The sequence below is a fragment of the Oreochromis niloticus genome, linkage group LG18 (assembly GCF_001858045.2).
Source record: "Oreochromis niloticus isolate F11D_XX linkage group LG18, O_niloticus_UMD_NMBU, whole genome shotgun sequence".
NCBI classification, from domain to species: domain Eukaryota; kingdom Metazoa; phylum Chordata; class Actinopteri; order Cichliformes; family Cichlidae; genus Oreochromis; species Oreochromis niloticus.
Window position 1 is genome coordinate 14,114,174 of NC_031982.2, and position 25,864 is coordinate 14,140,037.

The 25,864-nt window shown below is 40.9% G+C and overlaps 3 protein-coding genes and 1 long non-coding RNA gene across 8 annotated transcripts; 2 read left to right on the forward strand and 2 right to left on the reverse strand.

Annotated features, from left to right (window-relative positions):
- vwa5b2 (von Willebrand factor A domain containing 5B2) lies at positions 1-17,662 on the forward strand. Of its 4 annotated transcripts, XM_025900456.1 has the most exons (24): positions 1-32; positions 2,283-2,333; positions 2,629-2,829; positions 4,322-4,489; positions 5,644-5,850; positions 6,579-6,804; positions 6,888-7,045; positions 7,294-7,425; positions 7,519-7,643; positions 7,736-7,912; positions 8,023-8,133; positions 8,765-8,967; positions 9,809-9,923; positions 10,296-10,481; positions 11,199-11,409; positions 11,492-11,817; positions 12,165-12,402; positions 12,489-12,830; positions 12,930-13,064; positions 13,527-13,655; positions 13,734-13,784; positions 14,156-14,264; positions 15,781-15,904; positions 16,194-17,662. In XM_025900456.1, the coding sequence occupies exons 4-24, from the start codon at positions 4,351-4,353 to the stop codon at positions 16,953-16,955; spliced, it is 4,206 nt and encodes a 1,401-aa protein (XP_025756241.1). In that variant the 5' UTR covers positions 1-32; positions 2,283-2,333; positions 2,629-2,829; positions 4,322-4,350; the 3' UTR covers positions 16,956-17,662. The 4 variants fall into 4 exon arrangements, with proteins under 4 accessions (XP_025756241.1, XP_005476277.1, XP_025756242.1 ...); XM_005476220.4 differs by lacking the exon at positions 1-32 and having other exon boundaries at positions 1,693-2,333; XM_025900457.1 differs by lacking the exon at positions 1-32 and having other exon boundaries at positions 1,693-2,333; positions 4,325-4,489.
- On the reverse strand, positions 5,820-9,910 carry LOC112842913 (uncharacterized). Its single transcript, XR_003214955.1, has 3 exons — positions 9,801-9,910; positions 8,828-9,015; positions 5,820-5,873 (listed from the first exon to the last, which is right to left on the reverse strand). It is a non-coding gene; the product is annotated as an uncharacterized LOC112842913 (long non-coding RNA).
- On the reverse strand, positions 17,350-21,749 carry alg3 (ALG3 alpha-1,3- mannosyltransferase). The gene is made up of 9 exons (XM_003437944.5): positions 21,491-21,749; positions 20,934-21,033; positions 20,702-20,849; positions 20,191-20,351; positions 19,899-20,019; positions 19,579-19,784; positions 19,039-19,115; positions 18,421-18,565; positions 17,350-18,331 (listed from the first exon to the last, which is right to left on the reverse strand). Exons 1-9 carry the CDS (start codon positions 21,720-21,722, stop codon positions 18,151-18,153), a joined length of 1,371 nt encoding a protein of 456 aa, XP_003437992.2. The 5' UTR covers positions 21,723-21,749; the 3' UTR covers positions 17,350-18,150.
- mul2 (mitochondrial E3 ubiquitin protein ligase 2) lies at positions 21,718-25,592 on the forward strand. Of its 2 annotated transcripts, XM_005476218.2 has the most exons (7): positions 21,720-21,816; positions 22,851-22,872; positions 23,138-23,289; positions 24,146-24,233; positions 24,359-24,479; positions 24,576-24,807; positions 24,921-25,592. In XM_005476218.2, exons 3-7 carry the CDS (start codon positions 23,173-23,175, stop codon positions 25,395-25,397), a joined length of 1,035 nt encoding a protein of 344 aa, XP_005476275.1. In that variant the 5' UTR covers positions 21,720-21,816; positions 22,851-22,872; positions 23,138-23,172; the 3' UTR covers positions 25,398-25,592. The 2 variants fall into 2 exon arrangements, with proteins under 2 accessions (XP_003437991.1, XP_005476275.1); XM_003437943.5 differs by lacking the exon at positions 22,851-22,872 and having other exon boundaries at positions 21,718-21,816.
- The last annotated feature ends 272 nt before the right edge of the window (positions 25,593-25,864 follow it).

Sequence of the window (25,864 nt, forward strand, 5' to 3'; positions counted from 1 at the left end):
CTCCTGTTTTAATAGCTCTGCAGTTCAGTCTGGTAGAGTATTAACCTTCCCTCAATTCAATTTATAATCTTCAGTTTTTATATAACAGAAACTGAAAAAACTACTTATATAAGATCATGTTAGATATTTAAAGCCTGTAGTAAGTGACTGTGTTCCTTAGACTATATTGATAAAAATAATAAAGAAAGACACTGCTTTTGCTGTAAATTGTTAATACAAAGTTACTTAACTGGCCAGTGTCATTATTCTTATTTTAAGCTTCTCCAAAGAAATCCAGCTTTACTTCTAAAGCTAACTAGCTTAAGCTGGTAGCTTGTATGCTTTCCTCCAGCTTCGGCCATCTTTGGACTCCACAAAGCTTTCAGCTTCTTCTGATCCAGCACTTTAGGCTGGATTAACTTCTGTTGTTTTAGATCTGCTGTATTAATAAAATGGACTTAGCTTGACAGTTAATATGAAAGGGTTATTATATTCAGACATTTCATACTTCATGTTTTTCAATTTCAATAAAATAATTCTTTTTCTAATTCAGTTTAGGTGGACTCAATATCTTATTTGAATGGCTGAATATAGTCTATATCGGTCAGCTAAAGGAACAACGAGAATCATCACAGCTAAGTAGCTAAGCTAGCCTAGCTAATATGCTAGCTAGCTGCAGGAACATCATAGGGATTTTTTAATTACTGTTTGGTTGGTCAAGTGTGACCATTTATTTCAAATGCAACATATAAATAACATTTTTACATTTACATTTTTACACAATTACAGTTATACTGGATTTAAAGGCACAGGGAAGAAAGGTCAGCCAGATCACCCCATGCTCTCTCCCTATATCTGCCTTTGTGTTTCTGTTGTACAACAATTCACAAACAAAAAATGAGTTTTAGTGATGTACTCGTATTCATCATAAATATATCCAAATACGGCAGTTTAATATGTGCTTATTGGATGCACCAGTTAATTAATTTAATGATAAAGAATCTGATGCAATATGAAAAACAGACAGTATTGTACAGTGTCTCATGTCTTCCCACGAACATCAAAAACAAACAGAGTGCTCTTCAGGTGAACTATCAGGAGATGGTACTCTACTATGCTGACCTTACCTGCTTCCTTTCTCTTTGTTTGTATCTGCTTTTCTGTCTCATACACACAAACACACACAAACACACACACATACACCTGTAGCACATTGAACTGCCAAAAAGTAGTGGATTAAACTAAGCAAATAAACAAATAATCAATAAAACGAATACAGTTACTTGTCTTGCAAAATGTTCTATCTATATATCTGCTTACATATGTGACATTAAGTTTAGCAGTGACAGAAATGTTTTCATTGTTTAAGTTTCTTTAATCAACGTGTTTTCTTTGTGATGCTCTGCCAGGCCTTTTCTGCAGCTGTTTTTTTGCTGCTTGTTAGTGAGACCTTTAAGACCTTTAAGATTGTTACATTTCTTTGCTTCAGGAAGCCCCTGGTTCAGTTTGTCACTATCCCCCTGTGTTGTGTGGCACCACACTATCACTTTTGCAGCAGTTGACTGAATCTGATCAGCGATTAATGCCCTAAATTTAGTTTCATGAATATTAGAATTTGCATCATTAGTAAACATTAGTGACCCAGTTCCATTTGCAGTCATTCTTTCACTCTGCACACTCTTCTCACTATTTTTAGTTAAAGTTCATCCGTTTTCACCTGGCAGTTTAATCAGGCCTTTCTGTTCTTGAGTTACAGGTTTGCATCCTGAACTAAAACCTCTTTACATTCATGAAGACGCCTCTCATACTTATCTAACAATGAGCTTAATTTGCATAGCTAGAGTTTCTGTCAAATTCAAAACTCCAGAACTTTTACTGCTTCACCATAAATCCACTCTGGTGGATGTAACTGTCTTAACTAGATATGAACCCAACTATGATGCTGTTTTAACACATTTTTAATACTTTTTCAAATTCTGTAAAATTCATATTTCAAACCATGGTCTCAGATGACAGATTGAATTAATTTTTTAATTCTTTGCGGTGTTAGACCCACTGAAATGTAGACTGGAGGACAAAAACCTGTTCCTTCCTTGGTGTCACCTCCCCATGCCTACTGCTGCTGCTGCTGCTGCTGCTGCTTCTGACTGACCTGTTGGGAGAGGCAGAACACATCACCCCCCCTTTCCTCTCCCTAGCCAAACCATTAGCCATGAATTATGGTGCTGCTACCATCACGGCCAATTGTCTGGATGAAAAGCAGGCTCTGCCTCACTTACCGATCTGAGCTTTTGCCTCAACAGCAGGTTCCCGATCATAGTTTCCGATCATCCCCTTGGCTCAGGTCAAAGCAGGTAAGCAAATGACATTTCACATAACAGGAAATGTGGGTTCGTGTGGAGATGCATGCTGGTGATTGATAGCAGCAGTGAGACCTGTTGTTAATCTGAAAGAGTCATTTTAATGCGTTGCCAGGCAATGAAAACAAATTTGTACAGACTTTATGTAGCTACAGTAGATACATGAATGGGCCAAATAATCAGTTGTACATGAAGATGTTTTTATCAGCAATTAGCTTTGTACCATATTTGTTGTTCATTCATGCATATGCATTTATGACACTGCTTTGTGACTTGACTTTCTTTATAGGGCAACTGGTGGATTTATGGACAGAGGCAAGGAGAGACAGAAGGAGGGAGAGAGAGAGACAGAGAGGGAGGGAGGGAGAGCAGAAAGCAGTATCTGTTAACAGGAAAACTCCTAACGTATCACTTGGGAAACCCGCAAGCAGATGTGGTGGCGGAGTGATGCAGGGACTGGACAGAGAGGCAAATTAGCAGACACAGCACAGTAAGTGTTCCTGGACGATTATTTTGCTTGTTATCTGGGGATTGTAACTGTCATGAGGAGACTGCAGTGTTGCCCAGAGCCAACTCGTAACCACCTCTGCTACTGCAAACACCGGACTGCTTGATTAAATCTTGCCAAACAAACACAGAATCATCACTTTCTAAGATTTCAGTCTACTTTTAATGCATACAGTTTGAATAGTGGCTGCCATGACGACCTTTTCATGCACCTGAATATCTGAATATGGTACTGGATGTTGCAGTATTTGTTATATATATATAGATATATAGATAGATAGATAGATAGATAGATAGATAGATAGATAGATAGATATTGATATATATATAGATATAGATATATGGATATAATATTTTTTATATATTATATATATAAAGTTGTTTCAGGCAAAACTGTTGAAGGTTAATATGTACATGCATACATAATTTTCATCTTTATTCTACAATATGTATTATATGCATGCACACACTTACTGTGTAAAGATGTCATTACCTGTGTCTTAATTTTTTTGTCAGCAATAAACCTAAACAGATCTTCTATCAAGATTATTCATTAGCTTTGTCAGAGATCTTGTTCTGAATAGCCCAAAGAGGGCCGCTGTTGTACTTTCACGTGTGTTCTAGCAGTATTACTTTGCCCTACTTTGACAAACCAGGCATTTATTTGCTTGTTATGCTCTGAGAGCACAGTAGCCAGATGGAGGCTGTTGATCTTGTTAGAAAGGTAGATGTGAAAAGACCATTACCTTGATCACAGCAAACACACACACACACACAGACGCACGCACACAAATGCACCCATGTGTGCATACTCAAACACACGTACATACACACACAGAGAGTTTAGTTCACCCTACCACTCACTAAGTGAGCTATACACAGGTTTCAGCACCTGTTGCACTTACAGTTATTAAGTGATCAGTCATGAAGACTTATTGAGTACAGTTTTAATTACATACATGAAAATTGGGAAATATCCTAACAAGTTTTAATACTGTATTATTTCTTTCTGCAGTTAGAAAAGACTGAAGTAAGTATGGCACCGCAGTTTTAAGAACATGTGGCTTTGCATAGAGATTAGCAGCTGATTGCAAATGCCAGGCATGATGCATAATGGAGCAAGTGCTGACCTGCAGTGCTAATGATTGACCAAGCCTGTTATACTCCAGCTATCACAGTTGGTTGCTAAGAGCTTGAGGAGACACGATAGGATGTTAGATTGCCAATAACTGATATGCCTGCACATATAAACAAGAAATATATGGCCTGCATTGTGTATACACATAAAATTGTGAACTTATGTGTTTTTGTTTTGTGTTAATTTGTGCAGCAAAAATCAGGTCTGATTTACAAGGATCATTGTGATTGTGCTCTGAATAGAAAATGAGAGAATTTAAATGCACACTCACATGTTCCCCTTCCTGTCTGTGCTGGCCATTTCTCTGACCTGTGTACCTGTGTTTTGATCCAACCAGCAGGGCAGAGGCTTAATTTTACAGAAAAGATGGTGGGGCTGAGAAACCGCTCTACATGGGAACCACTGCTACTCAAAGCCTCCTGCATCAAATCTTGTGCTAATGGTTGCTCCATGGGCGTCACTGCGCACCTTACCTATGCCAATGCTGACATAGAGTCTGTAGAAGGTGAGTACTAACTGCCAAGTTTAGTGTAGCTAAACTGTGATATCATAATATACCACGAGACATAAGAAAAAGAGTTTTTGAGTGCAAAAGATAATGATAATCCCAGATTAAAAATGGGAGTGGGACAAGACTTGGCCCGTGAGGAACACCAGATACTTTGAAGTAAAGCTGAAGAGTAAAAATCAACAAATCTCTTTCATGTTTATTTGCACTTTATCATTATCAAAGACATCTAAAACCAACATGACCAAAACTGGCCATTTGATGAAATAAACAAGCAAACATACAATAGTTGTATGACTATTAATTTTCTGTATGTTCAGAATAACTGACAAGTTTTTTACTTCCTTTAATAATCAGGAGCCCCTGTATGAATGTTCCAGAAGACTGAACATAGTATTTGCTTTGCCCCGATTAAATTTGTTCAGAAAGCTGCCACTGTCTTACACATTCTATGCCACGAAGGCAGCGCAGCAGGAGCTGATGGCACAAAACAACTTTAAGTCTTCTCCCTAAGGTTTCCTTGAAGTGTTTACTTTTCTGCTTATCTTCTACTTAATGAATACCTTACAGCCAGTCAAAGTGATGCACAAAAGACCTAACTTACCAAGTAAGAAGAAGAAAAGACCTAAGGTAACCCTGACTCTGACTTAACAATATAGCCAGATTTATTACAATAAGTGAGGAAATTAAAAAAAACCAAATGTGTTTGTGGGATTCAGTCCTTAACGACAGAGTAAACTTAGCACAAAATGTAAGGTAAAAAGCAAAGCAATTGTTGTTTATTTTACTGCTGAAAAATATCTTTCAGTGAAAAAAAAAATAGCCTGTTATTTGAAGGAAATTTGGGAGAAAGACACACAGTGACCAATCTCAAGGGTAGATTTGAACCCAGGCTCTTCCATAAGCCTTACAACAGCCCAGTCACCTATTCAACCCAGCAAGCTACACTAGCACCCTGACAAAGGAAACGTATTAAGGTTTTCCATATTATGTCTTACCTAAGAAGAGAACTTAAGGTATGCAACTGGCTCCAGATCCCCCAATCTTAGAAATATCTACTGTACTTATTTTACTTATGAACATTTCTTTAGCAAAAGCGTGTTTCAGTTTTATGTGTCTTAGCAGCTTGTGTGTCTGCAACCTTCATCCAGGTGTGTTCATATACCCTCTCGGTGAAAAGGAGGTTGTGGTGGGCTTTGAAGCCGTGATCGCAGGCCGGTTGGTTGGGGTCCAGATCCAAAGCCGAGGAAAGTTAAAGGACTGCTGTTTGGATTGCTGCCCTGGAGTCGGTCTTGAAGGGAATGGCCTGGAGTGGGGCTGCTGTGGGAGCCCCAGTCTAGACATGCAATGCACCAACGGTGAGGGGGAGGATGGAAGAATGCTGTGAAGAAAAAAATGTTATGTCGAAGTTGTTACATTTTTCTCTGATACAATTTCAGAATTGTAAGGAATTAAACATTAGAGTTATACCAGCTTGCATTTAAATATATATAATATTATAAATAATATATAATATTATTTATGGATACTGCTGCAGACATGATTCATTGCTTCTCTCCTTCCAGACAGTCTAGCTCAGACGTAGAGAGGGCTATCTGAAAAAGCCATCTTTACACTTGTGAAATGCATATTTATTTTGAACAGCCCTTGATGCTGATGCTGATGATGCATGACACTACAGCAATAAAATCTGCATTTAGCTTATAATAAAAATGTTTTATATAACTGCAAAACATTTGTGCACTGATGCTGCAGTAACAATGTGGCTTCAGTACAGTAAGTCCCTTCGGAGTCAGATGAGGAAGGCCATCTGATCTGGATCCCTGCCTAATGCTGTAACGGCATTCACTTAGTAGAAACATATCTACTTAACTGCAGGCCACAGAACGGTTTATTCAATTCAGCTGATGGTGATGGATTATTCTGAGTAAATACCAGCAATTAATGTGCGTTTGTGTGCTAGGTTTTTAATCATGTGTTCTTTTCACATTCATCTACATGTATTTTCATATTTATTAATGATGTCACAGACAGTCTTTAAAATTTTACATAAGGTTCTAACACAATGTTGTATTTTGGGCTTTAGGACATCTGATCCTGGATGAGGACCTGGAGAGAACCACTTTCATCGTGGGCACCGGAGTCATTGGCCCCATGGATATAGTGTCGATCATCATAAGCACGACACTAGAACTTCCCACATTAGAAAACGGAGCCATTCGGATCGTCTACCCCACACTCCTTACCCCGCTTGTCACTGGGAAAATGACTCCAAGCAAGAGTGAAAGTGGGGGGAAGTCTGATGAAACTGGGTATTTGTCAGAAGTGGACTCCTTATTTTTTCCCCCACTTCTTTCATATTATTTTCCTAAAAAACTCCCCATTGTTTTTGTAGGGCGACCAGTTGTTTTGGTGCCACCTCAGGAAAACAAGATCGGATCGTGCACTCTCAGCAGCAGTGTGCGCACGCCATCTTCACCAGCCCAGCTGTCAACCTGGCACCTTATGAGCTGAACTTCCAGCTGCTGGTCAAAGGGGCCTGTCTGCTGGCTGGTACTGCCCGTCTCCTCAAATAAGGCTGATTCAGTGGTTTTCATCTCAACCATTATGATATATGAGAACAGCAGGCAATCTCATTACTGAATAAAATGAATAGCTTCATAGGCAATCTCAGTCCAAACACAGCCAGACGATGAAACAGATTTAATCTTCACTAGTGTGTGCTGTAAAGAAAAATTAACTCATTCAAAGTATTGCAATATGTTTACTGATTTTCATTTTTTGCCTCTCTTTATTGATAGGACTGGAGAGCCCTACTCACGCTCTGAGGGCAGATGCAGATCCAAGTGCCCAAAGTGCCTCTGCCACCTACATCACCTTGGCACAGGAGCATCCCTATGACAGACACATAGAGATTATTTTGCACCTCAGCGGTGAGCAATGACAAAGTGGTTTGAGAAGGTTTGAACTTTTCATTGCTGTGATTTTTTTTTTTTTGTTGTTCTGACTTTTAAACCCTTCCTCAGAACCTCACAGCCCATTGGTCATCTTAGAGAGAGGCAGGCTCTCCTTCAGCCAATATGAACAGCAAATCTGCTCCCGTCGAGATTTCATCCGATGCACCCGCAAGGATTCAGAACCTGAAAGAAAGGTTTGGGGTTTTTTTTCCTGCTGTCAAGCATTTAAATACATCTTTCTCAAGACGTTAAGCTTTCATTGCTGATTTTCCTTCTTGGCCTGCAGCTGGAGTTTGTCAGGAAGCGATACCACAAAGACATTCTGTGCAGCCCAGTGTTGATGCTCAATTTCTGCCCCGACTTGCTGCGTGAACCTCTGGAAGTGCACAAAGCCACCAGGGAGCTGCTGTTTCTCATTGATCGCAGTGGCAGCATGAGTGGCGCCAACATCCAGCGTGTGAAAGTGAGCAGTAGTCAGAAACATGCAAATAAAACATGAAGTTAAGATTTGAGAATGTATATATATGTATATGACTCTGGCTCCATCCTGTATATGCTTTCTTATTCTGACAGGAAGCCATGGTGGTGGCACTCAAGAGTCTACCTTCTGGCACAATGCTCAACATTGTGGGATTTGGTACCACCATCAAGCCCCTGTTCACCTCCAGCAAGCTTTGCACTGATGTCAGTATTACCTAGTGAGCTTTGTTAGATTAGGAAAGTCCCTGAATTGAGCACTTTTAAAAGATTTTCAGTGTTTTTCATGATATCTGTGAATTCCTTCCAGTAAACGAGAACACACGGAGCTTTTGGATGATGTTTTTCTGAACACAAAATGTCATTCAGTCGTTCAGGACTATCTGTTCTGTTTTCTACTCTCTAATCAGGCAATAGGTCAGTTCTTGGGTTGCCTTAGTAGCAGAGTATCAGGTTTTATCCAGACCTGGGGCTGCAAGCACAAACAGTCTTTCCACATTCTCCTCGCCATATGGTGGCCTTTCATGCATTTTCACTTAGGCAGGACGTGTCCCTCCATCTCCTGCTATGACAGCTATGTTTGTCCACCGTGTGAACTGAGGTCATTTTAAGGCAGGTGCTAATGTGTGTTTGTTTGTGCTGTCTTTATTAGAGAAGGGTTGATTTAATTTGTTGCTTCCCTCACAGGCTAATTAGTGCATCTGATAACAAACAGTAAATTTATCCTGGCAACATGTTTGCACAGGCGCTGCGGTTCGACAGGTGTTGTTTGCTTCTCCCTCCTTTACCCAGGATCTGATTGCATCCCCACTTTAATCACTTGTGTGTTTGCGTGCAGGTCACACTAACTCAGGCCTACGAGTACGTCCAGAGGATGAGAGCTGACATGCGAGGCACCAACCTGCTGGGGGCGCTCTTCTGGGTCTATCAACAGCCCATGCAGCGCTCGTACCCTCGCCAGGTCTTTATTATTACAGATGGATCCATCAGCAATGTAGCTAGAATGCTGGAGCTAGTACGCAGAAACGCGTGTGCTGGCAGGTATGGATATCATGTGCGAAGGAGGGTACAGAGGGAGCAGCTGGTTATCTATCATGACAAGAAACAGATAAAACTGACAATAGTTGCAACAGCTGGTTAATAAAAATGCATTATTAAATAAACCATTAAATCAGTGAGGTTAGGAAGCAGGAGATAAGTAAAGGAGAGTGAATGGAGGCAGAACCAGGTGAATAACATGACAGAGACAGTATATGGGGGAGGACAGCAAGAGAAACAGAGCGTGGACCCAAGCAAACACTGATCATAAAGACCTGAGAGCAAAGCTCTGTGGAAGAAAGAAAAGAAAGGCTTGAAGTATTTTTCAGCCCCGCCCAGTAATCCCGTTAAGTGCTCTCCTCTGCAGTAAGAGTCACGCCCCTCTGGTTTTCCCCAGATGCAGAATGACTCCATTTATGCCTTATTAGTATTCGCCTGTCGGACTGACTTTCTCCACTGTAATTTTTGTCTGTCCTTTAGCAAACTAAGAACATGTTTGTTCGTTTCTTTATTCTTATGAAAAACATCTAATTCTGCTAATGTTAATTAGATTGCCATCTTACTGCAGTCTGCGGCTGAGAAGGTGTTGTACATCATTTTGAGCTTCTGTTTCCATATTTAGCCAGCCAGACTGCTGCTCAAGAATTCAGCCTTTTTCAATTATTCCGTCCCCTGAGCCATTTAAACTCTTAGCTAGCCAAATGGCTGGTGATCTCCACAATATACATAAAAAATAAACTATTATAACACAAACAGTGAAAATCATCCACAATTTGATATCATAATTAAATTTTCTCTTGTGACGTGATAAAAATGTAATGTACACACTGTATCACCTTTGCAGATGCTTTGGCCTAGGCCTTGGTCCACGAGCCTGCAGGAGACTCCTGCAGGGCGTTGCCAAACTGACAGGAGGGACTACAGAGTTCTTGGATGATGAGGAGAGACTCCAGCCCAAGGTCAGCAGCGCTGCAGCACTGCCACCTATTGGAGTAAAAAGAATTGCAAATTAATTAAAGGCAAAGTCTTGAAAGAATACATATGGAAACCTTGGGGCATTACATTAGCATTTCAGCATAGAGAAAAGCAACTAGCAGTCATAAAGTGTAATAATTACTCAAGCATTTAAGTATAATTTAGAGTTATTTAACTTAACTATTTATTTAACTAGTTTCATAGTATGGCTTTTATAGTTAGTTTAACAACTGTTAGCCATTGAAGATATACATGTATAAGTTTAAGTTTACCAAGTTTTTCAGCTTATGACAAATCACTGAAAAAGTGTTTTTTAATTAGTCTGATAAGTTTACTTCTCCCCATTTCTGCAACAGTTAATCAAGTCCCTGAAGAAGGCCTTTGAACCTGTTCTGACTGACGTACGGATCGACTGGTATCTGCCAGAAAACATGGAGGCTCTTCTTACGCCCAATGAAATCCCTCCACTCTACCCCGGGAATCGCCTCATAGGATACTGCACGCTTTACGACATGACCAGTTTCAAAGCAAAAAAGGCAGAGGTATTACTCTGTGTACATTACCATGCAAAATATTAAGTCACCACTTTTTTGTTTATTTTGCTTCAAGTGAGTCAAATATTATTGTAATTTTTCCAGTGGTCTTGAGCAAGAGTTCTCCAGGGTTTCTGAAACTCTTGCAAAGTTCATCTTTGGACATTTGCTGATTTTTCGCTCATTGTTAGTCCAGTCCTTGTAGCTGACCAACTTTAGAGCTATAACTGATTAATGAATCATTCAATCATAAATAACACACCAAACTAAATGGATGAACCAGTCTTATGTCTCCACATAACAGACAACTTAGCAAAGAACTAATTTTAAATTGTATCTTTAGGCACTTTGTTCCCATTCCTTTAATTGAGTCTATGAGAAATGTCAAAGATAACACAGTTTGGCAGGGATAAAGTATTATTTTTGCACCTGGAAACCTATTCCTGAAGATTACTTAGAGAACTTATGAGAACGCTGCCTAAGACAGTTCAGGCTATGTTGGAGAAAAAAGATCGTCATCGCAAATATTGACTTTGAAGCTCATTAGAATTTTACAAACTCTTTCTTTTTGCTTTATATGCTGTATTTTTGTGCATGGATATTTCAATACATTGCTGAACCCATTTCCTGTTTTTCAACCAAAATATGCAGAAGGGAGGGTTGGCCCCATACTTTGTGTTTTTAACCAATTTTATGTGATCTTTGCATTTTATTTTGTTGCGTCAGGAACAGAGCTACAAAGATTTACTTCGTGGTTCTACGGGTTCAGTTTTTGGCCAGTCGAACGATGAGCTTTCACCTCCCCCTGCCTCTGAGCTCATGCCTGTGGTGACATGTGCAGATGGCACTGAGTTGGAGGAAGCACTGAGGGAAATTTCTAGAGAGATCTCCTCTGAGTTCTCCTGTGCCAAAGACACAGACACAGGCACCAGTCCAGGTTGGTCACTCATCACGAACATTTACATTTGCCAGCACACTTTAAACCACAGTGGCTAACAACAGGCTTTTGTCCACTATAGGTGTGGAGTTGGACTGGTCCAGCGATGTGAGGAAGAGGATCCAGGAGAGCTCTTACATTCAGGAGCAGTACGTCCTCACTCGCTGCTCACTCAGCAGTGAACGAAGTCTACAAACGCAGTCCCACTCACACATACATGCCTCAAATTCTGACGGGGCCTTTCTCTCCAGCTCTCACTGTTCTGGTCCAGTGCTCGATACAGGGTCTCTGCCCCAAGGCCTCGAGAAGATGCCCCCTCCAGAACAGAGATCATCCCTGTCTCGCTGGGCAGACTCATCATGGCAGCAAGACCTTTCAGGCAAAACCCCAGACAGTGGGACCAAAAAAGTAAGACTAAAGCCTGAAAGATGGGTTTTTTGTAATTTAGTAAGTAATTGGGAACACACAGACAAAACAAGACATAATAATATAACAACTTTATATAGCTATAAACTTCTATCTTTCCTTTGGAAAAAAGGTCACATTCATTTAAAAGACTGCTTATTTGAGTCATGTACAGCTGAAGCACACAGTCAGTATATCACAGGAAGTCGCTGCAAAGTTATTCTTGCAACATGGCAGATACATTTCAATCTAATAAAAAAAACATACTGAACATTTTTATATATACTGCAGAGAAAAGCAAAATGATACCCAAACCTACTTCTCTTTGCTTGTCCCCCTTTTACAACCAGAACGGGTGTCTGGATGGAGCTGAGGAGTCTCGTAGGAGACAAAAAGCTCTAGCACGTTCGACGATGGCAGCGCGAAGTTTTTCGTCCCCCCAGGGTGAATTAGAGATGCATCGGCTGAGAAGGGCTCTGGAGAGGGTCTCCTTTGACCAAACACTGGGAGGGAAGCTGGAAGAAAGTGACGGGGAGACAAAGCCAACACCACGAGGAACAGTGTCCCACAGAAGCCTCACCGACTCCAGTAAGTTTCACTGCGAAGAAAATAGGATCATCTTTATTTATTCAGTTCTGTAAAATTTCTATCCTATTTTTCTCTCTGCCCCTTAGATGGACTCTTGTTTCCTGCCTCCCCTCTGGACTGGGACAGCTTCACAGATCCAGAGTATCTCTTCACTGCTGTCCCACCTGACAGTCCTCCCCCAGGCCAGTGCCGTTCCCTTATTCATGGTGTCCTGGGTGGCAGGCCTGTGTCCTGGGAGGTCACTGTAGACCTGGGGCACCTCTGGACCCCTGAGAGTCAGGACATTGAAGTAAGTGGGGTATATGGAAGGGGAGGTGAAGAAGGAAGAGGAGGGAAATCGTGGCAGGAGATCATTCACCAACTGACCGCTCGCTCAGTTATAAGAGACTTTGAGAAAATGGCAGAGAAAGAGAGCGACATTGGACATGGTGGGCGGTTTACAGGTTCCTTTTTCTTACTGATTAATGTGCCGTTATCTCCCAACTACTGTGCATCTCTTACTATTCCTCTGTTTGATGGCTTCTTAGGCTCAGCGAAGCGATATCGTACAAAGGCTATCCAGACAAGTAAGCACTGTAACATCATCTGTATGTACACAGCCTTCACTACCACTGACAGCAATCCCAACAAAGGCTTGGCTGACACGGATGTGCAAACCACAGGTGTGCCACCCACCAACACACATACACAGAATAAACTCTCAGCTCAACTTTCATCCAGGAAGTTTTGTTTACTTGTCAATGATAATAAGATATCTGTAAAGAACAATCCTGATCTTTTCATTGGTGTTATGAGGAATCAAGCATTAGAATTTGTCTTCTCTTTGAAGCCTGGTTTTATGTGTATGTAAGTTTAGAGCGTGCAGCTTGAAAGACTTTGGCAGTAACAGGTCTGTATAATTCTGTATTTGTGTCTGATCCCCCTGACCTTGAATTGGATAAAGTAGGGATGGACGGACAGACGGAAGGAAAATCAATAGCTCTTCTGAATTCTCTAACTTAAGGAAAACAGTGCTAAGTGAATTACAGAAGCACCATTTTAAATGTGATTTTTATTTATTGTTGGATTCAGTCGATATTTTTAAAGGTCCACATTGTGTTCTGTTTATTTGTGTGTGTCTGCAGGGCTACATTTGGGAAACAGGCAGACTTTTCAGTCAGGCATTCGTAGGCAGAGGACTTATTCTGTAGGTCTGGGCAGACGGCACACCACTGGAGGCAGTGCAGAGGTGGAAGACACCTGGAACTCTACAGGTAAGAACGACCGAATGATGCCAGCACCCATTTCTGTTATCAAGACTTTAGGTCATCAACAATCTTTGTATCTCTCAGACAGAGATGACACTCCTGCCTCACCCTGTAGTGTAACATCCTGGGACTCTAGTAAGTACTGCTGTCCGTTCGCTCAGTGAAAACTCTGGTGTAAGTAGTCTCGAGGATCGAGGCTTCTGAAGAGAAAGCTGTGGTGAGAAGGAGAAAAAGGAGGACCCCTCTCCCCCGACGCCACTACACACACAACTTGTGAAGAAGCTCTTAAAGGATCAGTTCATCTAAATAAATCTTCCTTAACTTTATTGGTATCCAATCACACAGACATATTTGCTTTTATTCATTTAGTTCCAGATCCATGTAAAAGACCTGTGACCAGTTATGTTTAATCTGGATGAGCTGAGCCTTTAAGCACAATCAGAAAACACCACTTTTATCACTGAGCTGATAAAACAATACGATTTAATGTTTTAATGTCATCCCAGGTGTAGGGGGCAGCTCCTACTACACTACAGCCATGGCAACAGGCACCTCGAGCACTCGCTCACAGCGATCTATAGAGAGCAAGTCAATGGAGAGCTTCTTTGGCACCAGGTAAGACTTTCATATTAAACTCTTTCAACAGTTTGTGTGAGACTGACAAAGATGCAATAAAATAAACAGCATGAAAGGACTAAAAGGCGCTAAAAACTAGGGCTGTGCGATATGACCAAAATCACATATCCCGATATTAAGACATCTATCGTCCGATAACGATATAAATCACAAAAATGTAACATTTTCTGTAAATTCTGTGAATCTCGGGCAGCTCGACTTGCGTGAAGTGTTTCCAGCTGGGCGTCGCGTACCTGGAGTCGAGTGTTTTAACTGATGCATGAAACGATACATTTTTAGACATAGGTTGTAACAGCGCCGTTTTCTTTGTGAGTATTTATTACACAGCGTGCTGCGGGGAAAAGCCTGTTCTAACGTTTGAGTCTAAGGTTTATTTTTTAGCACCTGATGGCTCATTTTTGCTTCTCATCCGTAAATACTCTGCATCTTTCACGTGATTCAGTTTATTTTGAAAAGTCTCAACAGGATCTTGAGCTTTATTGTGAAAGGTTTATGTGGAAAATAAACAAGTGGACACGAGGTGGTTTTACCGTCGTTGTTGCTAACGACAACGCATAAAAACAAGCGCTTGTCCGTCTGTAGTGTGGTTATATTAAATATAAGAGAAAGAGAGAACTTTAGGAAATTAATATAGCCACTACAGTGACCATCAAAATAATGAAAAAATATTGCCGTAAACAGTTTATTTTGCGACACCACGAAACAAACGATAGCGTAAAATGAAACGATAGATGTTTTTCTATCGTCATCCGATATATATCGTTATATCGAACAGCCCTACTAAAAACCCTCAAGAAGTAAGACACAAAAACAAATACTGTAGTTTCTTGAAAAGCTCCTACTTTAAAGTTGTTCATGTATACACTCCTGTTTGTGCACATGTTACTTAAATGTAAGAAATGAGCCACAGCATCGCCACTCTGTTTACCCACATCTGTAAATGCCCTGAGAGTGAATGATGGTCCATTTACTGAAGTTTAAGAGTTAATAAATATGTGAAAACAACTCGGCCCTGGAACTCATACGGCACAGACCGTGGGTTCTAACTGTGATTGATGCAGTGAATCAGGTCAGGGTTCATCTTTCCACGCAGGCATATGGCTGTTCACCGCAGCTGCACGCTAATGCAAACCCAGCAACCCTTACACGTGACATTTCTTTAGAGACTCTCTTCACAACAAAGGTTTCTAACCGCAAATTGTCAAAAGTTGTTGCAAAACTCATCATCTACATTCTGATGTAGATGATAAGGAAGTATTCATAGGATTTGTTTTTTGTGAGGCTCCTGTTAAATCTGACACTCTGAATCCATGTAATTTGTCTTTTCTTTAGTTAGCTGTAGTTTTCACACTGAAACAACAGTGTTATAATGACATGTAGACCAGAAGAGTGTACACACAACTCCCACATCTCCACTGGCAAATTGCACTCTCTTTAAATGTTAGATATATATTTTTTAGCATACCTGTTTTGTTTTGTTTTTTTTAAATTCCAGGTTCCCCCTGGGCAGGCTCAGGTCCTCCATTTCATCAGGAAAGCAGGTGCCTCTCAAGTCCCACTGCTTATCTGCCGAGACCGAGAAACAACCTGAAAGTGAAGCTCCAGACTACCTGCCCCTGGTGAGCTGTGCCAACATGGAAAACAGTGAAGTGCTAAAGTTGTGTCCACTTTATTTGTTTACCCAGCACACAATACATACCATCAGCTCCCAAATTCATTCTGCAAACTCCTGGAGTCAGTCGACATTTAAAGGCAGAACAACTTTGGAAAGTTAAACCATGTGCTATGATAAATAGTGTGCAAAAGAGAAACACAGCCATGTTAAAGGCAAAGTGCATTTGCAGCATCGTAATACTGTGCACTCATCTTCAAGTGTGCTCATTACCCATGTCTGTTATGGCTCCTCAGGTTCGTCTGCAGCTGGCATCAGGAGCTTTTCTTCTGACTGAGATCTACTCTGACTGTGTCCAGATTCCTCTGGACCGCCTTAAAAGAGCATCGCCATACAGTCTCCACCGCCGTAGTCTCAGCCCAGCCTTACGCTGCACATCTCCCAGTGCTCCATCCTTGTCCACTACTGCCAAACCTCCTGGTGCTCCCTCTGGTCACCACGTTACCTTCTCTCCTTCCGCTTGCTCCTTTGTCAGACCAGCCATTCCACCTTTCCACCACACTCCAGATGATACTCCCCTAATTTTGGAATCGAAGCTTCGCCGAAGATACCTCTCTGACCAAGACCCTGTCACCTCTCCCACTGACCTCCCCAGCTCTGAAGAGGGTTCTTTGGAGTTATCCGTCAGCCCCTTTCAGAACCAGAACCTCGGCCAAGCAGACAGTGGCCGTGGGTCAGAGACAGATATATATGAAGGCGCTACACCTGAGCAAGCTTACCTCCAAGGGAGCAGCCAGTTGGCACAAGAGGATCTGGAGGGCTCAACTTGGGCCACAGCTGTGGCCCTAGCGTGGCTAGAGCACCGGTGTGCTGGCTACTTTATGGAGTGGGAACTGGTAGCAGCAAAAGCAGACTCATGGCTGCGCTGTCAGAAGCTGCCCGAGGGACTGGACATGGCAGGGCTTAAGGGAGCAGCCAGACAGCTGTTCCTGCTGCTGCGCCACTGGGATGAGAACATTCAGCTGAACATGCTGTGTTATAACCCCAATAATATGTGAGACAATCATCTCAGAGGAAACCAAGCCAACTCTGATTGTTAGCATTCTCACCATTTCCCAATGATAGTGACTCTAAATGCCTTTACATGGAAAAATCCTGTTTTATTAACTTAGGCAGTGCCAAGTTCATTCTAATACTACATGGCATAGACCAGGGGGCCTTTTATGATCTGTGTGCTTTATGCAATCACAAATATGCCTTTACCATCTGAATGGGCTTTTTGTAGTCTAGCTTTTAGTTTGCAGCCAGTATAATATACTACTATACCAAATATGTAATCACAGTTACTGTCAAATGAAGATTTTGATTATCAAGATGATTATTTGATAAATTAAACAAAGATGAGCTTTAAACAGTGAAATGATTATTGGTTAAAAATAATAAAAAACACACTAAAATTCAACCATTTGTTGTATTGTGTAACAATGAAGACCACACGCGTTTAGTAAAATCCATTTGCAGTTTCAGTCTACTGCATGTTTCTCACATTAAATCCATCTATGAGTGCGGCCACTCACACCAGAGGATGACAAGTTACAGAAATCAGACAAACAGACTGATTGTCCACAGCTGACTTTTACACATTTGTGTAACAATACAAAAAAAAATCCCCTTCGATAGAGAATACTTATGTTTCATAACTGTGGCAGAGGAAATGCCACAAGCTTATGCTTGCTATGCAGTTATTTTAAAGCTTGGTGTTCAAGTTCTTATGCACATTATTGACACTTTCAATATACGATCATCTGAGCACCAGTAAATAAAAACTTGAGATGATATCAGCCTACATGACTAGACCAGAGGAATTATGAACTGAGTGTAGTTGTACCACAGTAAGTAGGAATATAGCCCATGTAATCAATTCTTTCCACACAGCATAACATTCATGACATTCTCATAGCCTCCACTCTTCTTATTTTCTATCTAAAACTAAACCTGAGAATTCTTATTTTCTCTTCTTATCTCTGCAACTGCATATTATTCCATCATGTGGGCATCAGTCTGCACACACGATGCTTTCTTCACTTTAAGCAGTGAGAAGCTTTAAATGGCTCCTTTAATTCACTTATAAACAGTCCACCACAGCGACCGCCCTTTGCACCGGTGCTGTCAGGATCAAAGACAGGAGGATGGAGCGGGCTTGTCGTCAGCTGATTCGGCCGAATAATACTTCTGGTCCGATCAGGCCGGGGCTCAGTGGCGTTTGTCCTTAACAGCTTTCTGCTCTTGTGTTTCTGCTGCAGCTGAAAGCAAAGGTGAAGCTAGCCAGAGACATAAGAGGATGATGAGGTGACAGACGTGAAGGGCAGCTGAGCTGCTGTTAGTAGAGGGATAGGTGTTCCACGAAAGCTCGATCAGACCCAGGATCAGGACCCTGCATGCAAAAATAAAACAGTTTTTCATTAAGATGTGGCAGAGTGTTCAGGGAGGTGCTATGCTTCAGGACTTATGATTCTGTCTCACCTGAGCAGATGGGCCAGCTTCTTGACACCTCCACTCCACAGCAGGTAAGGCAGTGAATGGAAGTACCAGACGTAAAACTGGTAGTGCAATGAGCGACTGAAGCACATGCCGATGAAGTTAGAGGTGAACAGAATCAGCACAATCTGTGATTTTCAGATAAGGACAAAAAAAGGCATATCTGGAAGATCATATGAAAAAATCTGCTAAGCATTGTTTTACCATGTCCTGTGTCCTGCAAAGAGAATGTTCAAAGCAAAGCTAATTTCAGGTGCTCACTTGTCACCAGGTTTCCCACAACAGGTATCACCACAAGTTTTTTTGATTTTGCACAGTTTTGGAAGAGAAACCCTTCTTTTTCCTGTGACTCTTTGTCCGTCTCCTCTTGAATACAGTGGAACTTTAAGCGCTAAGTTTTTGGTTCTCTGTCCAGAAATCTTGACCCAGTTACTCAAAATAATTAAGATTCACGAATCTTGCTGAGAGGAGTTTTCTGTATGAATTTTTTTTTCATTCTGTCAACAAGGCCTGCAGATTCATATTAACATCTAATAACAGACTTACAGAAAAATATTTTTCACACTAAAGACAGGAGTAGATTGAAATGGAACAAAAGGATATGATCCACAGTGCTTTTCTGAGCTGGGATTTTCCTCTTGCCTGGTTCCTTTAGAAGTTCAAAGATGCTTTCTCCTGGTCTGGTGCCACAGAGAGAATATGGTTATTTGCCATTTTAGAGATCTAGGAGGTACGTGTGTATTAGTAAAACATATAACTTTAAAAAAAGGTTTCTGCTGCTGACTGATGAAAACCCTGAAATACCAAAAACCATTTAGTGCTGTTACTAGAAATCAATTGCATTTCCTTGCGGCCTAAATGTCTCTGCAGATTATAAAGTAGTGACAATCCTGCTGAAATCGCCTCCCATTTTTTCATGACCCCTTGTTGCATTGTCATAATGATGTGGTTTTGATCAGTATGTTATCATGCAAAGCATTTATAAATGTAAAAAGAAAACAAACTGTTTTTTCAAGGGTCCTCTAGTTGCTTACAAGCTAAAGCATGTGGTACTGTGACTGTAACCCTCAGTTTTGTTTTTTCCCCCCAGAATCCCTGGTTTTGTTCCCAGTGTATCCCTGGCACATTCAAAGTCTATCTCACCTCTTCCAGCGGCGGAAGGCAAAGAGCAGCAGGGTGAGCAGATGAGCGGCCAGCAGGAGTAAGTGGAAGTAGCGATTCAAAAAGAGCCATTCTGGCAGGAAGCGCCAGTTGACCGTCCACTTGAACATGAACTGGCGGCCAAGATCAAAGGCACGGCTCATGTAACCAATCGGATTCTCTAGGAGGAAAGGGAGCCCCAACACAACCTGCCACATAAGATAAAGAAAGAGATGATGTCAGCAAAATACAGTCATTTGCTAAAATTTACTTTGGACAGAGTACTACAGTCAAGCTGTACCTGTCTTTATGTGTATATTTACCTGTATGCCTGCACACAGCGATAACTTGGGGATCGTCTTCATTAGACCAAACTCTGACAGGAGGAGGAAAAGTAATCCAGGGGCAAAGAGAAGCACGTTCATTTTCACAGATACTGCTAAACTGTCAGAAAGAGGAAAAGATTGAGTTGTAATTTCATCTTGCTACTCTCAGGAAAAATTAACAATGACAATGTACAAGGTATGTAACACATTAAAGATGTACAGGTGCCACTTGTTGATTTAGGGAAAGCCAATAAATGAGTATCCGCTTTAAAGAAGAGTGCACACTTGCCTGTAGAGGCCACAGCCCAGAGTCCAGTATCCATCTATGAAGAGATTGACAGCTGCAAACAGCAGCATCATGGCCACTGGGTCATTAAAGAGACGGAGCACAAAGATGGAGTGGATCCGATAGGATGCACAGCACACAAAGAAGAACACATAGGGAGGAACCTGGAGAAAAAAAGGAGATTTAATTATTTGTGAGATTAATTATTAGAAGAAACGCTAAAGAGAATAATTCTGCAAGTGGCTCAGAAAAAGAAGAGCTGCAAGCAGAGGAAAAGGGAGGTCTCAGTATTTCTGTTAGACTGGCCCTGCAACCCAGAACCAGATATGCAACAGAAAACTAATGAATTAATGTGTGAGAATATTCTGAAAATAACATTAAATTTTGTTTCTGTAGGGTATAAAAGTTGAATTGCACACAAGGACACGCCCATGTTTCAATGTGCGTTTTAGCAAAATGACATGCTGCTTAATATATGGGATTCCTGGCACATTAGTATTAACATTAGGCTCACCTTTTTGGTGCGATAGTATATTCTGAAGACAAGCAGCAGTGTGACGAGGTAGAAAAAAGCAAAAATGTACTGGCCCAGACGGATGTTCACCCCATGGCCGGTAATGTAGTAGAGAGCTGTGAAGATGTAGACGAACCCAGCTGGGTACCTACAACAACAGTGTTCCAAATTATCTAGGAGACCTGCTCTGAAAAGCGTGGTATGGAGAGAACTACATCATTTTGAAACTCACACCAAAGGGCCTGTGTCCCCTTTCAGCTGGGTGTAGTCATAGGTGCCATTGATAACTCCTTCCACTTCATCCATGTATGCTTTCCAGTCGATCTCAGTGTCTGCAGTACATAATAATATTAATAATAATGATGATCTTGATGCATGCTCAATAGTCATGCTCAGTGATGACTATAGGTTCTGGAAAAGACAACTCACCCAGAACAAACAATCAGGTTAAGAAGGAGAAAATATTATTGGTATTTTTCTGTTGCAGTTCCATAAGTCTTGTATGTGGACGTGTAAAAAGTGAGCAGTTACTATGCCTTTAGAAGTTTACTTCTTGTATTTACTATTGAAACAGCTACCTTTGGTTGTATATAGTCTTATAAGTAATGGACGTTATTTGATGTTGGGAGAGAGTAAACCATTGTATTTGGTCATGCAGTGACAGTAAATTCCCTTTGACAGGTGGGAGGCTAAGCTAATACTTTTCTGGCGCTAGCTACTTAGCCTTCAGCCGCGTTCAGATAAACGTCAAAATACAATAGCGTGCTAACTAGTCGACCAGCTACTTACAGGCTACTTTCTGTATGACCCACACATTGATGCCGATCTCCAGGAACCACAAAACTGAAACCACCAGCAAGGTGTATTCCGTCTTGAACAAGAGCAAATGCTTGTCCTGCCAAAGCGTATGGAGTTTCCCCCACAGCGGGGACGGGGAAACGGGAGACTTTCTCCGCACACCTCCAACTCCTGCCATGTCCGCGGCGTAGCGACGTGTACACGGAGGCCGTAACTGACGCATGCGCACAGACTTCGTCACGTGACAATTCTGTCACCGCACGTCAGAAACACGGTGCTGCAGAGTGAATACTGGGAAGGTTTCGTTTCCTTTACAGGTATAAAAAACAAACTTATTATTAGTTCTAATTCTTGTTGAAATATATGTGTTTTATAAACTTATAAGTGTTTCTTATATGACTGTTTAAAAAAAATCTTTAGAGGTCACTGGAGCCATGGCAACGCTAGCTGGCTAGCAGCTAACTTTGCTGTAGGGAAAACGATCAGGAGAATAACAGCATGTAAACACACTGTGTTTTAAAAGGCACAACAAAGAAATGAAACTTCAGACAATGGAAATACATTTTATTCAAGCTTTCCAACAAATAACGCGTGACTGCAGCTTGTTGAAGTTTTGATTTTAATGTCAGAGTGATCAAGAACAGCTTAAGTGCCCAAAATCATTTTCCTTCATATTATAGAGTCACATTTGTTTGTTTGCTTTTCCCATTTTTTATTTGTTCTCCAACCTTCTCTAACTCTTACCTTAATAAGCTGGTTTGTCTTTTCTGTCATATTCTATTATATTTTTTGAGCTCCTGAGTCACTTTGCTGTACTCTGCATCTTGATGTTTTTGCTGCTGGACGCCAGAAATAAATTTCACAGAGAAATTGTTGTCCTGTGTCTTTGATCAGACCTGAGAGAAATTTAGCAGTCTCATTGGCAACATTTTAAAATTCAATCGAAGCAGTTATGCAGCTGTTAATAATTTGTTGTTTGTTATGGTATTTCAACATACTCTAGTCTGTGCCTGGTGGCATTTTGTTGTGTTTGATTTTTGTATTATAATTTGTGTATGTATGATATAGATTGTGTATGTCATTGGGATGGGCATTGCTAACCAGCTTGGGCTATGAATGCCTGGTTTATGTAACACACTTCGTCCTATGTAAAAAATATGTAGAGGAAGCACACAGTAAAGATGCACAGGTGTAGTAAAGGAGGACATGCACAGGGCTGATGTAACAGATAAGGATCTAGGGAGGTAGCTAATCTGCTGTGGTAACCCCTAAAGGGAGAAGCTGAAAAACGAGGAAGACTATCTGTTGCTAGCTTTTTATCAACATTAATCCCATATTTTTTATTTTGCAGTGTGAAAACAAAAGACATGCTGGTAAGTCTGTATTAGAAGAAAAATAATGTTCCTCTTTATCACAAAAGGCTGCAGTGCAAAATGTATGGCAGATAATTAACACTGTACATAGTTAGAGGCTATATTATCAGTTCCTTTGTTATGTCCCACACGTACCTCAAATCAGCCAGTAATCACTGCCACATAGTGTAGGCACATCAAAGCATGTCACAACATAGCCATGAGCCCCGCAGCTGTGGGTTTACAAACAGGTGATTATTATTATTCTTCTTTTATGTTTGTGCAGGTGCTCTTGGAGCCGTTACAGGAGACACAGGGCCAATGGAAGGATTCTCTGTGACAATTTCAGAGGCAGCGTGTCTTGGAGTGAGCCTTGCTCTCTCAGGCTTCTCCTTCTACCTATATAAGAAGAGCCGAACAACAATAGACAAACTCAACGTGAGTTGTTAATTTTGTGTAATTAGCTTTATTGGAAGACTAAACCTCTAAGAAGCTTCTACTTCAAACCCCTCATTAGAGATTACGGCTCATATGTTTTTGATGGAAGAGTTAAGGTCCCTTCTCAGATGTTAGTAATTTTTTCAGAGATGTGAAGAATTAATCTGGGTAGAGAAATAACACAACAGGATGTGTTTAAATGTATAAGGTGAGCCATATATCACAGTAACATTTAGTTTATCTTCACCATATTGCATTACACACTGTAAAAACAAACTTGCATCGCTGTTATAAAGCTGTAGGTGAGAACAGTGACCACATCTGTGGATATATTACACTAAAAAGTTAAGATGAAGAATTTGGACAAAAATGCAAAAATTTGGCATTCTGAGAATAAAAACAAAATGTCAAGAATAAAACTGAAATAGTATTTTGAAGGAAAAAAATCAAACTTGGAAGTGTTGGCTCCATTTGTGCAAGAAGAAATAGTGACAATTTATTCAGTTTTTAGCTGTTTATGTTGTGCACTTTTAGTCTTTCTGTGTTTCTTGATTACATCCTGATTGTTCTTTTAGCTCATGCCATTTGCATCTGTCTTGATGTAAATCCATGAGGATCTTTTAGGGACATATTTTTTCTTTTTCTCAAACTAAACTGGTTCTTTTGAAAGATTTACTATTACAACCAGTCATTTATAGAATTAATAGCAACACTGTGATTGCTAGCACTGCACAGAAAAGTACCCATTTACAGCGAGCTGATTAACACACACCAAAGACATAAAACCACTGGAAAAGCAAATGCATGACTTATTAATTAGTCAGTCTTATTTACTGTGTGTGCCCCACATTTCCAGAATGCTCCACGGTTAACCATAGATAAAAAACTCAAGGACATCTTGAAAGTTACTCCAGGAGCGTGTCTACGGTATGTCGTCATTGAAGGTAATCGGTCTTTTGTTTGTTTTTGATAAGGACTAGTAGATTTATTTATTTTTTTAATCTGAAAAGTTGTATACCGGCCTGCCTCTCATTACCTGTTACTGTATGTGTGCTCGTATACATTTTAGGTGGTGTAAAACCAGCTGGAAAGCCTCTCATTAGTTGGTACAACAAAGAAAATGTTGGTGTGCTGCGTAGATTCATGGTGAAAGAACACAGGCTGTTGTGGAACGGATTTTTACGTACATGGTGAGAACATCATCAGATCAAGCTGAAGTTCCAGTACATCTAACATTTTCTCCTTATTATCAGATATGCAAACTGTTTCTCACGTTACCTTTGCAGGACAGATAATGAACGACTCTTGCACGAAAACATAGAGGCGGTGCCCTTTTTATTAGTGGGACTGGATAATACCGAAATCAGAGTCTTGTCGCCTTTACAGGCCGCTGGGCTGGACATGGAGGTCACATATGAGAAATTTCACCAGATCAGTCACAGTTTGGGTGACCTCATGGGACAGTACTTTACTGGGGAGAAGCCAAAAGGTCAACTGGAGATCGAGGAAATGCTCAAAGTAAGTCATTCTATTCAAACTTGAATGAATTAGTGTTCACTTCATAAAGCCCAATTTGTTGTCAATATTAAAAATATATTCTTATTGATAAGTGCCGCACCTTTTTTTTCAAGGTGGGGACAAATCTTACAGGTGTAGGCGAGTTGAATCTGGATGCAGATGGCACTCTGAGTCTCCGACCCCCTTCTAACGGTTCACAGTACTTCCTGACCCCAGCGGACTTCGACACCCTGCAAGGGGAGAATGAAAACATTGCTTTTTGGTGGAAAGTGTTGGCCATTACTTCTGCTTTGGCAGGGGCAGCAATCATTTTCTGGGCCGGGTTACGCTACTACCGCCACCTTAAGGCTCTCAGGGAGCAGGAATGGGAAAGAAGGGAATTTAACAGACTGCAAAATAATGTACCAGACCAGGACAACCTTCAAGACGTGGCCATGTGTGTTATTTGCCTCAGTCAGCCCCGTAACTGTGTCCTGTTGGACTGTGGACACGTGTGCTGCTGCCACACCTGCTACCAGGCTCTGCCACAGCAATATTGCCCTATTTGTAGACAGAGGATTGTAAGAGTGCTACCTCTATATCAAGTCTGACGTATTTGTGGAAGCAGGTCACTTCAGTAGAAGCTTCACATCTAAATGGCTTGACTTATTAAATTCAAAATTAAATGTGAGTCATGTTGTGAAAACATTTTGTCCGTAACGGAGATTTGTTGTGGGAAATATGGGGATATAAAGCAATTCGAAAAAATGTGTAAACTTGTGCAATACAGATGTTTGTTTTGCTCAGTGCTCATGTGCCTTATTTTAGCATTTTCTGCCGAGTGATGGTACTTTAAAGTAAATAGAGTGATTATTTTATAGTGCTTTCCTACCCTACCTGAGCACTCAAAGCACTTTACACAATAGGGCTGTGCGATATGACCAAAATCTCATATCCCGATATTAAGACATCTATCGTCCGATAACGATATAAATCACAAAAATGTAACATTTTCTGTAAATTCTGTGAATCTCGGGCAGCTCGACTTGCGTGAAGTGTTTCCAGCTGGGCGTCGCGT